Raw genomic sequence first — 13,043 nt, 5'->3', positions numbered from 1 at the left:
TGTGGCGTCAAAACGTTCCACTTGAAATCTTTCTGGTTACTTCCCTGTCTAGTTATTTGAAGGCTGTGAAATTGTTTGAGTGGCTTCCCTACACAGCAAGCGTATAGAAGTTGAAATATGAAGACAAAAATCCCTCAGACCATTTGCAGTTATTAGGATTTATATTTAGAAATCACACATGGATTATCGCAGACGGAGAAACTTGGAACTCTGCCTTTACCCATTTAATTTAATGGGTGCTGACGGGGGGGCTGTTGGTCGGGGAGTGTGAAAAGTTGCTGAATTGGGCCACAGAGTGCAAGATTTGCGTCTATGGTCTTCTGCTGCTGTGAGCCTGCTTATTTCTACGAGATAGACTGACGTTGCTATTGTCCAATCGCTGACTCGTTTTTATTGTGAGCGTTGTAATCCACCATTAATGTGGGCGTATTTTGACCTGGGCGGGACTTCCGGTTGCTGGTATAACCTTGTGAGGCCTCCCCATGCGGTTTTGATTCACTGCTGTAGTCGCGTCGATTACTCTGCAGGTAGGAGTTTTACAGTAGTTGACACGAATGAATGAAAGTTATGAAACCTTGGCGCCGCTCTCCCACTTTCGTCACTTTATGAATATTCTGTAAATGAACACGCACCCAAAACTGAATGGATCGACTCTTCTCTGCTTTGTATTGTGCTAGTGATCCCTTTAGCATATTGTAGCCTAGCATTATTGAGGCTCGCCGCCCGAGACGACGCAAAGCGTGGCCTCACCATTTGCCGCTCGGCTTTGTCAGAAGTCACCCTGCAAACTAGCTACAAACATACTCACAGTTCTGTGTGATTTAACAAATTCTCTTGCCACGTCGTCGACCGTTGTATGCAGCACAACGCCGACTGGTGGGCTCGGCAACCGGCGATTTTTAAATTCCGGACCAAGAGAGTTGCGGATGCGTTCCTCAGAATGGTGTTTATATTTTGACCCATAATTCAATCGCCTGTGTTTCAAATCACCCAGAATTTGGATCACCGATTAGGTACACGCGCATATCGCATCTGACTACTTTTCCCTCCTCAATCGGGTCCTCGCTGTTTAGACAAGTTGACGCGCTCCACACTTTGATATTATCAGCATGTGCTTTCTCCAATCTAATATCAGATTATCACCCACAGGTTGACTTGAATGAATTTCTATTCACACGACTCCATGATAGACCTTGCTTAGACCAGTTCTTATGTTCATGTGATTGTTTCAGGTCGACAAGATGTCTGAGAACGATGTCGACAATGAGCTGCTCGACTACGAAGATGACGATGAACCTCAAAGAGCACCCGAGGGTGGAGCCCCCACCGGCAAGAAGGACGTGAAGGGATCCTATGTTTCAATCCACAGTTCCGGCTTCAGGGACTTCTTGCTCAAACCTGAGTTACTTCGTGCCATCATTGACTGTGGCTTTGAACATCCATCTGAAGGTGATGTTGCTTTGAAGTTCCGAGGCCGATAGGCTGTCGGAATTGTGTCGTTTCTTTTCATAGAATGCGAAGATCTAAATGTTTTAGTCTGTCTCATATAGTCCAACATGAATGCATCCCACAAGCCATCCTGGGCATGGACATCCTTTGCCAAGCCAAATCGGGTATGGGCAAGACAGCCGTGTTTGTTTTGGCCACTCTTCAACAGCTTGAACCAGTCGATGGACAGGTTAGTATGTTGGCGGGCTGAGATTTTATTCGGGTCTTATGGACTAGCCTTGTTGTGCACCTTCTTGCCCCGTGGTGTCAGTTGATCAAATCACATCCCTTCTGTGTTCTTCTAGGTAGCAGTGTTAGTCATGTGCCACACACGAGAGCTGGCCTTCCAGATCAGCAAAGAATACGAGCGCTTCTCCAAGTACATGCCCGCGGTCAAATCGGTGGTGTTCTTCGGAGGGCTGCCCATCAAGAATGACGAGGACGTCCTGAAAAAGAACTGCCCCCACATCGTGGTTGGAACGCCGGGCCGCATCCTGGCTCTCGTCCGCAACAAAACGCTCAGCCTGAAGAACGTCAAGCATTTTGTCCTGGATGAGTGTGACAAAATGTTGGAGCACCTTGGTATGTTCCGTTGAAATCTTTGTCGGGATTTACACATGTGTATTAATTTGCCTCGACTGTCCCCGCAGACATGCGGTGTGACGTCCAGGACATCTTCAGAATCACGCCCCACGAGAAACAGGTCATGATGTTTAGTGCCACGCTGAGCAAGGAGATCCGACCGGTCTGTCGCAAATTCATGCAGGACGTAAGGGAACGCGAAATGGCTCGGCCGCGCGGCTTTTTGCACCTCGTGCTGCGCTTGACCACTTCCTATTTGTCGCTTGCGCAGCCCATGGAGGTGTTTGTCGATGATGAGACCAAACTGACGCTGCACGGCCTGCAGCAGTACTACTGCAAGTTGAAGGACAGTGAGAAGAACCGCAAGCTCTTTGACTTGCTCGATGTCTTGGAGTTTAACCAGGTGAGATCAGTATTATTATTCAAACAGCAGCTTCTCCGAGGGAGACTATTTGATTGTTTTGAGTTCAAAACTGAATAGGTTTGTTTACCTCACTTAAGAACTTAACTTTTAGGTGTTTGCGGTGGTCACACTAGGGTTGATGTTGTTATTTACTGGCGAGGCTGGCAAATTGTTGAATACCCTGTCCTACCTCTAGGTGGTGATCTTTGTCAAGAAAATCCAGCGCTGCATCGCCTTGTCGCAGCTTCTGGTGGAGCAGAATTTCCCTGCCATCGCCATCCACAAGGGGATGGCCCAGGAGGAGAGGTGAGGCGACTTTCATAAATTGTTCTCTGTCGACCTCCCAAGTATGTCAATGCTGTGTGATTTAGTGGCACCCGTCAGCTCGACACAAAATGACTTTCAAAGAGGCAAGCGCTCTGGTAATGCCGCCGGCAGCTGGACTGACAATGTTTTGCTCCCCTCCGCAGACTGTCGCGCTATCAGCAATTCAAAGACTTCCAAAGACGCATTTTGGTGGCTACCAACCTCTTTGGCCGAGGGATGGACATCGAGCGAGTCAATATAGTTTTCAACTATGACATGCCAGAAGATTCAGACACTTACTTACACAGGGTAAGAATGCAAAAGCTTTCCTTTTGTCATGGTCGAACGATATTGCCACACGTGCATGAAAAGCATCATCTCAAACCCAAACTCCGGTGCCCAGATCTGGCCGCCTCATCATCATTATCATTCGTCTACTTAGTCTAAAAGTACAAATTGTCCTAACGTTCCGTTCCGCTCCGGTGTGTGTGGACTTGAGCACCAGGGGGCAGTATAAGAAATGCACATGAACAAAGGAGACCGACACAACTGCTCAGGAAACTGCAATAATATTAGTTGTTTTTCAGTGGGGATAAAGAATATACGCCTTTAAATTTGTCTATCTACCTGCATCGCTGCACTCTTTGTGCTAAAAAAAAAAAGCCATCGCTTTAAAGCAGGGGTGTCCTAACCCGGTCCTGGAGGCCTGCTTGCTTTCATATGTCTCCCTTCCACAACATACCCAATTCAAATGATCGGGTTGTTAACAGGCTTCTTTAGAGCTTCTTGATGAGCTGATCATTTGAATCATGTGTGTTGGAGTAGGGAGAAGGGACCCCTCACGACAAAGTTGCAAGTGACCAAAATGATCTCGACCCCATGTAGAACAATGTCAACAGGGTTGACTTTTAGTTCGGCTCGGTGCTTGTTGGACACGCGGCCCCGCCTGCAGTTCTTGGTTTTCCTCAGGTCGCCCGTGCCGGTCGATTTGGCACCAAAGGTCTGGCTATAACCTTTGTGTCGGACGAGAGCGACGCCAAGACTCTGAACGACGTGCAGGACCGTTTTGAGGTCAACGTGGCCGAGCTGCCCGACGAAATCGACATCTCCTCTTACAGTAAGTCCCGGCATTTTCTAATGGCGGCTGAAAGAAGGCTGAGCCCTGCGGTCTGACCCACTGGAATGATTTGTAGACGTAGATGCATTCCGTTCACTTGGACTGTAAATCACCTGTAATTATCCTGCGCGCAACTGCTCGGTGAGCCCCCGGGTCTGGTGTCAAGATCGGCCCACAGATAATCGGTGTTATTTAGTCGTTTTGGCAACTTGGCAAAAACAGTTGGTGCTGCTGCTATGCAACTACACAGCTCATTAGATGGAAATGGCTTTTACGTCTTTCACCTGTTGGAGTTGGCATTTTCAGCTGTTGCCCCTTGGGAGTTTTTACATGCTCAACCCATTTTTTTTTTTTAAATTTCCTCCCCACTTTAGTTGAGCAGTCCAGATGAATGCCCGAGCCTTGCAGACATCGCCTCGCCGCGGATCTCGTCTTCTCCTTGGCCTTCGATGTACTTGGCTTTTTCTTTTAAGGCTCCGCTCGTTGCCTCTCATCAAACTTTATTGTCAGTTTTGAGGACTTAGTGTATGATTGGTTTTATTTGTATTTTTATGAGTTGTTGTTTTTTTCCCTTCATTGAAATTAAACTTTGTATAAAAATTATCATAGACCGATTGACGTTTGTCTTTTGTCGTTTTTAATTTCCTTCAGATGAATCCTGACAGTGTTGTCGGGAAACAGGATCTATTTCTCTGATGTGCCAAACTTGGAGGGGGAGTTTGAAGGGGAAGTGCCACAATGACATTCATTTCTAAGGGGAAAAATTGATATGTTTCGTTGGATTTTATTTATTTTTATTGTTGTTACAGAGTGCATTATACAAATAGTAAAATAATGATATACGGTATTTTATTTTAGGAAATATAGTGTGTGTGTGTGTGTGTGTATATATATACATATACACGCACACACACATCAGAATGAGTGTTGTTAAACAACCTGATCCATGGACTACCTATCAACCCCTGATATCAACTATTAAAATAAGGTACCGGTAATAGCTGACCAATCACTTATATGAGGTCTAATAACATTTCTGAGACCCAATTGCGGGAGTGATGTGTTTGCTAATAAATGCCTTTCAAGTAATTGCGAGCCAGTCTTTCTCCCAACAACATTTGACTGGAGAAATCTTTAATGGAATATACAATTAAAATCATGCTGTTGTCTTACAGATGGAATCTAATGTACACCCATAGAGTTACAATCCTCGACGTTTGCACCGAGATGCATGTAACGCTTCCGAGCCCAGACGTATTCAGTGCTAAAATATACACGGACTATGTCGGCACATCTGGTAAAAAGGTTGGCCCATATACAGCCTGGACATTCTTGCTGGAGTATGTCCCAATAACAAATCTAAAGGTATACTTCCATAGCAACGGCATCTATGCAGCACAGGGAACATGACGTTTGCCTAAGAAAGCTTGTATGGAAAATACAACGTTTCCATCATCCGCTATGGCAAAAAAGGAAGAACTATTTCAATAAAATGCTCCCCCATGGATTCAAACATCCATTTGGTTAAGGTCAAGATGTGGGACTTTTACTCCATCGGGACATCAATCAAAAATGTTTTTTTTTGCAAATGAGCTTGTTGTTGACTGCGCAGAACCAAAGCACTCTTCTGACAGCAGTCCCTTCGTCGACTCCACATTAGAAGCATTTCAAACGTTTTGGGTTCCTGACTCAGCCTCCAAGCATAGCTGCTTGATGACAGGCCCTTTTCGGCAGAGCAGCAGTTTCACCCTCTCGTCACAAATGATAGGTTTACGCACAGCTTTTGGAGGGTTTTTTTTTTTTTTTCATTTTTATTGCAACCCGGCCAGCGAGGATTTAGCCCTTGCTCCTCACCCCAAGCCAGGATTGTAATTTGCGCAGAATCGGGTCGTCGACTCCCTGGCGCCAGATTCCCAGGCTTGTTTTGACGGTGCTTGCTAAATGCCTCCGTTTCTTGAGCAGACAAAGCAGGGCATGAGTCCAGCTGTGTAAACAACCTCTGACATGCGTTTCAAACCTCAACCCATCAGGTTTCACCCTCCCCCCCCCCCACGCCCCACAACCACTCCCCTAACACACGCGCACACACAAACACACACACCCCTCACCGTAACCCTCGTCATCCGTCTACAGTACGACTGATGTCAATCTGTGGAAGCGCTCCTCCCAACGGCTGACAGACCGCAGCTCTTTTGTCGCTCCAAATTTTTGACGCCTTCTCTAATGGCCAGCCGCTTGTGTGTGAAACACGGGAACAAATACCAATGAATAAATACCAAATGAGGTCGCGGGCCACGTGCGCGCCAGAATGACAACGTCATCATCAGACCTCTGGGTCAAGTACTCTCCACCTCCACATTTTTGGCTTGTCAGTACTATATTAGGCCGCTTTCATTCATAACCCGGGTCGCATGAACAACAATAACAAAACAGCAACAGTTATGTATTTGTGTCAGCTATTTACATGGCGTCCCCCGGCAAACAAAAGTCTCAGAGTTCAAAGGGGGGGGGGGGGTTCTTGGAGAAACAAAACTCCCCATCCAGGCCATTTAAAAAAAAACATAATTTAATCGACACTAAAGCAGAGCTGATCTGGTGAAGATCACTCCAAAATTCCTCCCGTCCTCCTCGAAAAAACTCGCAAAAGATGACAGGCAGTAAGCACACGGCTCGCATCTACTCGTGGATACAGTTAGGACAGCTGTTCTACAGGGTGATTGAAAAGTCACTCGCTATTGGATAATACTGACAAATTATTCATAACAATATACTGTATGATTTCATTTTTCTTAATATGATCATTTAATCTGTGAATTTTATTCAGTTGCTCTTGAGTGCACCGTTTTCCCAACCATTATTCAACCGATGTCGATATTAAGAATTTTATTTTGATTCGAAAATAATCTCACGGCAAACGCCATCATATTCAGAAATGTCATAAAAAGTACGATATAGACTGTATGGTATCACATTGGTCTTGGCTCAATTTACTCCCAGATGTCCTTACCCAGTTTGAAATCTCGGAAGACCATTGATTTTTTTTTTCTATGGGATCATTTCAATCATGGTTGGGGAAACGCTGCATTAAAAATAAACACAGGGAACAAGAAAAAAAATCGAATTAAATTTAGAACAAACGTGAAAAAGAATTCCATGAATAAATAATTCGATTCAGTATTTTAAAATAGTGAGTGACTTTTCACCCAATATAATGGGGACTGCAGGCACGTGCACAGACATTTTGGGGGGGCAGGTGCTTAAGCCAACAAAAAGGCACCCATCACCAAAATTATTCACGCAATCAAAAAAAAAAAGAAAAAAGACAGTAGTAGATATATTTAACATATTACTAATTTCTTTTAACACAATCAACACAGTCAATAAACCTATATACAAAGGAGGTGAATGGAAGCTACAGTCGGACATCAAAAGTCTACACACCCTTCTTCAAATGGCGTGTGCGGGGCACACTTCTCACAAGAACTCAAATGACTGAGAGGGTTCCTTTTTTGTTCATCAAATTTTGATTAATGAAACCCAAAAAAAAAGGGAGGGGGTGGGGCTCCAGGCAAAGGTCACTTTTCTCATCCAGGGCAAAAGGGTTGGTGCTGGATCACCATTAGCGGTCTGTCTGTGCACATGCCTGGGAGATTGTTTGGGTTGGTGGTGTCAGGGTTTTTTTGTTTTTAAATAGGAATGTAGGGTCTGAGGAAGCTAGTCAGCCAACTAGTCAATGAACTTGTGTGTGTCTCCGTAGAGCCATAGCTGCGGGGGCATGGCCGCCTCGTTGAGATGGTGACACTCGTCGCTGCACTTGCATGACTGGATGAACATGACAGATCTGGTGAAGCGTTCGCCGTCGGGGCAGGCGAAGGTGACGGCGGCGGTGCGCGTGCGACGAGGCCAGCAGCAGCGGCCGTCTCGGCACACTCCGCAGTAGTTGGGCCTGTGCAGGCGAGTGCTCCTGCAGCCGGCGTAGGACAGACGGTGCGGCTCGGGGGCCTTGTGGGTTCGGGAGCACTTCCTTCCTTTCTGTAGAGGCACGAGGTGAAAGGCAGGAAAGGGGTCAGCAACCAAACATTCAAAAGAAGGTAGTTGAAAGCGTTATTCTTCATGTCAAAGGTGTTGTTTGAGGCGTGGACGGCAACATAGGGACGGAGGATCAACGATCCCTTCGTGTCTTTTTCTAGATGGCTGTCAAGTTCAGCGGCACTAAATGGCCTGTAGGCAGTGTGTGCGAATGGCTGGCCAACCCCTCTGTGTCAGTCCTGTGATGGGCGGGTGACTCTTCCCAAGCCTCAGACTCACAATTCAGTTGGGATGGGCCCCAGAGCGCCCACTCGCCCCATGAACGGGATAGGCGGTCAAGAAAATGGCCGACAGAAAGTATTGTTCCTGAGACAGCTAGATACCGTTGTGTTACCGTTTGCTCGGTTTTCGCAGTGCGAAACAAGTCGTTACTCGAACGCACACACTTGAAAGTGAATGCACGAAAGGCAGGGGGCAGAGAAAACAAGAGGAGGTCAAAATGCACCGCCTGGTTTAAGAGCGCACCAGCGATAAGCGACGACTGACGCCGGCGCATATCTTAACACCCACGACAGCTCTGCAAACACTGCCTGAAACAGGTGCACAGCAATCCATCAGCCTCCTGAGTGGCCCCTGGCATCGGCAGAGCGTTTGCCGGCGGCCGTTGTGTGGGAAATGTGAGGGAGCAACAGAGTGGGTGACTCAAGTGCTCTTCAAATCACACAGCAAAGAGATGCTGAGTGCAACTCCAATTACAAAGCGCCGCAAACAAAGAGGGAAAGGTTTTCAGTGTTGTGAAGTGCTCTAAAATACGCTTGATGTTTTTAGTGGGGCTTTATACTGCATACTGATGGTGTCAAGAGTAAAATCATTCGCGAGGCTAAAGAGGAGCATTGGGCTTTACAGTCGGTAATGCTGTAAGTGACTCAGTAAGATGCTATCATAGTCATTTGCGCAACCGGGAAAGAATATAGAGTATGTCCTTGAGTATTACCTGTCTCCACATGTTGCTCCACCGTTTGTGTTCAAATATCCGTTGCTTGAAGGGTTGTTCAACCGCGACCATTGATGCTAACCGTTAGCAATTGAAGGGCATTTTACATTGTTTGGTAGTATTTAGCTAGCACCCCGTTCCTAAGACAACGCCGTTTGCTTGTTTTGAGTACACAAGGAGGAATTCCGATTCAAATGTGTTCACTGCACTCGTATGAATTATATTTGACATTGAAAAGTGTCCTCTCATCAACTTTTTTTTCTTCTTCAAGTAGCCAACCGCTAATATTTCTGGGATCAAAGGAAGTGACAAATTCCTTCAGTCATCACATCCCACACGGGACGTTGGCCACACAGCAACGGGACCGCGAATAGATGGAACGGAGCAGCTTGTCTCGCTGCGACTCAGCAGCAGCGACTTGTACGCGCGCTATGATATTAATAGTGATCCGATCCCTCGAGGGCAACCCTTTCCTGAACGAACCCAGCGCATCATTTCATAGTGCTTGCCAGAACGGCATTCCAACCTCACTCTCTCTTCCTCACCTTGGCTGGGATGGACATGGAGCTGCAGGGCCGTATGTTGCACAGACGGGTCTCCTTGATCAGCTTACAGCGAGCGTTGTCGTTGGTAACGCGGGAGGAAATGCCCATCCCGCAGCTGCGAGAACACTGGGACCAGGAAGTGGTCTGGACCGCGCACTGATCCCCCAACTGCCTCCACGCTTGAGAGAGGACGAAAGCCAGAGTGAAGGACAAATGCGAAAACGACCAGAGACTTTGCAGGATAATGCGGGAGATCTGTGAACATGAAATGAGGAGTTGACGCAGCAGAGCGGGAGTGAAGTGGAAAAGGAGAGGCAAGATGCAAAGCACACTGGCCTCATTCAGTGAACAGGCAACACTAACACATAGAGAGGGTGATTACAGAGAGGGAAGGCTGGGTGACAGAGGTATGTGCTGTGTGAGACCCGTGTATGTGAGAGGGAGAGACTAAGAGAGAGAGCGAGCGAGCACTTCTGGTGTGCAGGGAGCCAGTGGAAAACAAGCCACATGTAAATGCTGACACACACACACACAGCAAAAGGCTCACAGTGGGGCCAATTGTGCGTCAGAGGGCCAAAATGCCTGAAACGCAAACACGATGCTTTACTGCGCGCAGGAAACAGACGGCGCTCGGCCACACAACTGGTACTTACCCGCCAGGTGCTTGTGGCCGCGCGGCTTGTCCCATTTGCGGCCAACCTCCACTAGCTCGTTTCCCAGCGTGTCCATCTCGTTTTTGGGTTTGTAGTGGTAGAGCTTCTTCTGATAAGGCTTTGCGTACGGCTTTGCGTAAGGGTAAGCCGGGTACGGGATGAAGGGGTACGGCGGGTAAGCCGGAGGCGGAGGTCGGCGGTGCGACGGCGGCACCGCGCTTGTTCCCTTGCGGCAGTCGATGCTGAGGCAGCACTGGCCCGGCACCTTGACCGGGCGTGGGGCCGGACAGGCGGGTGACGCTAGGGGGACGTGGCTGGGGCAGAGGGGCACGCAACCCACTGCCCCGTCGATGCAGGTGCACTGGTGCTTGCAGCCGGCTCGAAAATTCTCACCGTTTTGATAGATGCGCCCGTTGTATTCACAGGAGCGGCCCTCTGCCTTTGCTAGAAGCGAGAAAGATGAGTGGATTAGATTCCGAAAGAGAGCAGGATAAAAAAATAAAAATAAAAAGCACACGAGACTCATTGGCACCATGAATAAGAGTTCACAGAGAGAGGACAGACGCACTACCTCCAAATTTCTGAAGCAAATTCTATTCTTAGCCCCGAAAGAAATTTTGACTCGTTCCCCTTCACTCCCCATACAACACCCCGGATACCCCCCTTTATATAGAAACACCCCCAAATTTAAACACACATGTAAAAATACCACTTTGTGTGTGCTTGTGTGTGTGTTTCATGGCACTGTTTGTGTACACACTGGAACGACTTATATAAAACCCAGACTTGGCCGGTTGTCAGTGTGCAGCGCATGAAGGTGCTCTGTTTTCCAAAGGTGGCTCTGGCTTCAAAACCTCAAGCTGCTATCAAAGACGAACTCCAGCCGTTTGGCTCGGGAGCGAGATTCCCCTCCCTGAAGTTACACATCCCCTTACACAACCCCGAAGCAAGAGCCAAGCTGCGCCCCATCTGAAGCCAAAACCGCTCTCGGCGGTGGCCGTCAAACCACTTCTTAGGTACGCACCCCTGCAGATGCCGTGGGTACGGCCGACGTCGTTGCCGTAGTTGCACTCCAGGCCTTTATGGTGGTCACAGGGCCGTCCTTCGTGGCAGTCCTGGTTCAGCTGCGCGGCGCACACTTTGCAGCAGCCGCATCCATCCGGCACGTAACTGACGCCCGGGGGGCAGGACGGCGGCGCCCCGGCCGCACACTCGCACGCCACCGGACACTCTGCAATCACCTACGTGAAAGGAAGGCACGCGCTCGTTTTCAAAGCGGTTCGCAGGCAATGAGGGAGCGACGTTAGAACCCCCACGGGACAATAGTTAGACTCACGTTACACACATCATAGAAATTCCTCAACGTGCGCGAGGCTAAGCATTGGCTGAATAACCGGCTCTGTCCCGAGGCCCGCGGGGATATCTGTAACCCACCGTGGCCTTCCGCCCGGCTTTCGCTGGCCGAGCGTGGATGAAAGCGATGTTCTCTGACCCCGAGGCCCCCACCGCCTACACCACCTCCCCGCTGCTACATCTTTTGTTTCGCACCTTCTCCATCCATCCATTTTCCGATCCGCTTTATCCTCGCTGGGGTCGCGGGTGAGCTGGAGCCTATCCCAGCTGTCTTCGGGTAGGAGGCGGGGGGGGGGGGGGGCGGACACCCTGAACTGGTTGCCAGCGGTCACAATCACACCTTGGGACAATTTCCAGTGTTCCATTCGCCTGCCGTCCATGTAGTTGCAATGTGGGAGGAAAACTGAGTACCCGGAGAAAACCTACGCAGGCATGAGGAGAACAGGAAAACTCCACACAGCCGGAATCAAACCTTGGACTTCTGCACTGTGAGGCTCATGTGCTCACCAGTCATCCACCATGCCTCTCTCTCTCTCTCTGTCTCTCCCCCCCCCCCCCCAATACATACATACCTGTGTATCTGTGGATGTACTGTATGTACATACGTACTACTCCCTTGAACATAATAACTGTGTTGAATGAAGATTGATTTCTTTCTTTTTACTTTTTTTATCTACCTTATTTTCTGTCAAATTATTACTGTATATGTTTTATGTTCAATAAACAAACAAACAAACAAACGTACATACATCCACATATACCTACATACATCCCATTCAAAGGTGTATGTGTGTGTATGTGACAATCCACTTTCATTAGATGTGAGAATGTGAAACAAAATTGTCTTGCTGCTTTGAGTGACATGTGTCATAGCGGGCAGATTTTTTTTACCCCCCCCCCCCCCCCAAAAAAATGATAGTAAGATTTTTTTTTTCCTAGTAAATAAGCAGTTCCCATTAGCTCCAAACAGAAGATAAATACACAGTGGCCACTTTTCATGCAGCCTCCAGGGTCCGGGCTCAGTTCTCCCAATGATGCTACAATCAGGCGATGCGTAAACGATTATTTTAGCAGCTCAAATTCATTGTATCGGTCCAAAGAAAGCCAGTGAGACAAAATAATAACGCTCACCAAAGTGACAGTCACCGCTTGCATGACAGCAAGTAACAGCAGTATCCCCATGCTGTCAGCTGATTCACATAGAAGCCTACAAGCGGGACTTGTTCCAGAATAAATCCTCTTCCGGTTCAACCACAATAGCGCTCGTCCCCAAAAGATTATATCCGAATGGCTCGACGGTCATGAAACGTCCTCCATCACTTGTTAAATGTTATCGATCAAAGTTTCGGGACTGGTTTTTATATGAGCGCGGTGCTTTTTTTATAGTAGCCGCGCCCACTGCTGCTCTGCTAACCAATTAGCACGCAGGCGCGCTCCCGGAGCGTCCGGGCGAGAGACGAGACTTAAAAAGGGGCGTGGCCATACATGAATGCGGTCATTCATAAAATTCAGATTTACTACATTCCAAAGACGACCCGGCCTTTAGGTGTTTATTTATTTATGATCAAGTGGA

General features: G+C 47.9%; 2 protein-coding genes across 2 annotated transcripts; one reads left to right on the top strand and one right to left on the bottom strand.

The window, feature by feature from the left end:
* The first annotated feature begins 440 nt into the window (after window positions 1-440).
* LOC147192369 (ATP-dependent RNA helicase DDX39A) lies at window positions 441-4,510 on the top strand. Its single transcript, XM_086132581.1, has 10 exons — window positions 441-527; window positions 1,233-1,449; window positions 1,551-1,678; window positions 1,794-2,070; window positions 2,139-2,257; window positions 2,342-2,473; window positions 2,670-2,779; window positions 2,944-3,088; window positions 3,749-3,896; window positions 4,271-4,510. Exons 2-10 carry the CDS (start codon window positions 1,242-1,244, stop codon window positions 4,285-4,287), a joined length of 1,284 nt encoding a protein of 427 aa, XP_085988707.1. The 5' UTR covers window positions 441-527; window positions 1,233-1,241; the 3' UTR covers window positions 4,288-4,510.
* A 499-nt stretch (window positions 4,511-5,009) lies between these two features.
* LOC147192368 (CCN family member 1-like) lies at window positions 5,010-12,783 on the bottom strand. Its single transcript, XM_086132582.1, has 5 exons — window positions 12,602-12,783; window positions 11,142-11,358; window positions 10,118-10,561; window positions 9,465-9,643; window positions 5,010-7,928 (listed from the first exon to the last, which is right to left on the bottom strand). Exons 1-5 carry the CDS (start codon window positions 12,650-12,652, stop codon window positions 7,623-7,625), a joined length of 1,197 nt encoding a protein of 398 aa, XP_085988708.1. The 5' UTR covers window positions 12,653-12,783; the 3' UTR covers window positions 5,010-7,622.
* Window positions 12,784-13,043: the final 260 nt, after the last annotated feature.

This window comes from Hippocampus guttulatus, chromosome 16 (assembly GCF_054856545.1).
Source record: "Hippocampus guttulatus isolate MCC_2025c chromosome 16, RoL_Hgut_1.0, whole genome shotgun sequence".
Taxonomy (NCBI): domain Eukaryota; kingdom Metazoa; phylum Chordata; class Actinopteri; order Syngnathiformes; family Syngnathidae; genus Hippocampus; species Hippocampus guttulatus.
The sequence above is the reverse complement of the archived record's forward strand: the minus strand, read 5'-3'. Positions and strand labels throughout refer to the sequence as shown.

Bases quoted from the DNA above. Each gene is read 5' to 3' on its own strand.
- LOC147192369 (XM_086132581.1), top strand. From the start codon at position 1,242: ATGTCTGAGAACGATGTCGACAATGAGCTGCTCGACTACGAAGATGAC. The intron at 2,071-2,138 runs GTATGTTCCGTT...CTGTCCCCGCAG, and splicing joins CAAAATGTTGGAGCACCTTG to ACATGCGGTGTGACGTCCAG. The intron at 2,474-2,669 runs GTGAGATCAGTA...TCCTACCTCTAG, and splicing joins ATGTCTTGGAGTTTAACCAG to GTGGTGATCTTTGTCAAGAA.
- LOC147192368 (XM_086132582.1), bottom strand. From the start codon at position 12,652: ATGGGGATACTGCTGTTACTTGCTGTCATGCAAGCGGTGACTGTCACT. The intron at 9,644-10,117 runs GTAAGTACCAGT...TCCTCTCTCAAG, and splicing joins CGGCCACAAGCACCTGGCGG to CGTGGAGGCAGTTGGGGGAT. The intron at 7,929-9,464 runs GTGAGGAAGAGA...GTGCCTCTACAG, and splicing joins CCATGTCCATCCCAGCCAAG to AAAGGAAGGAAGTGCTCCCG.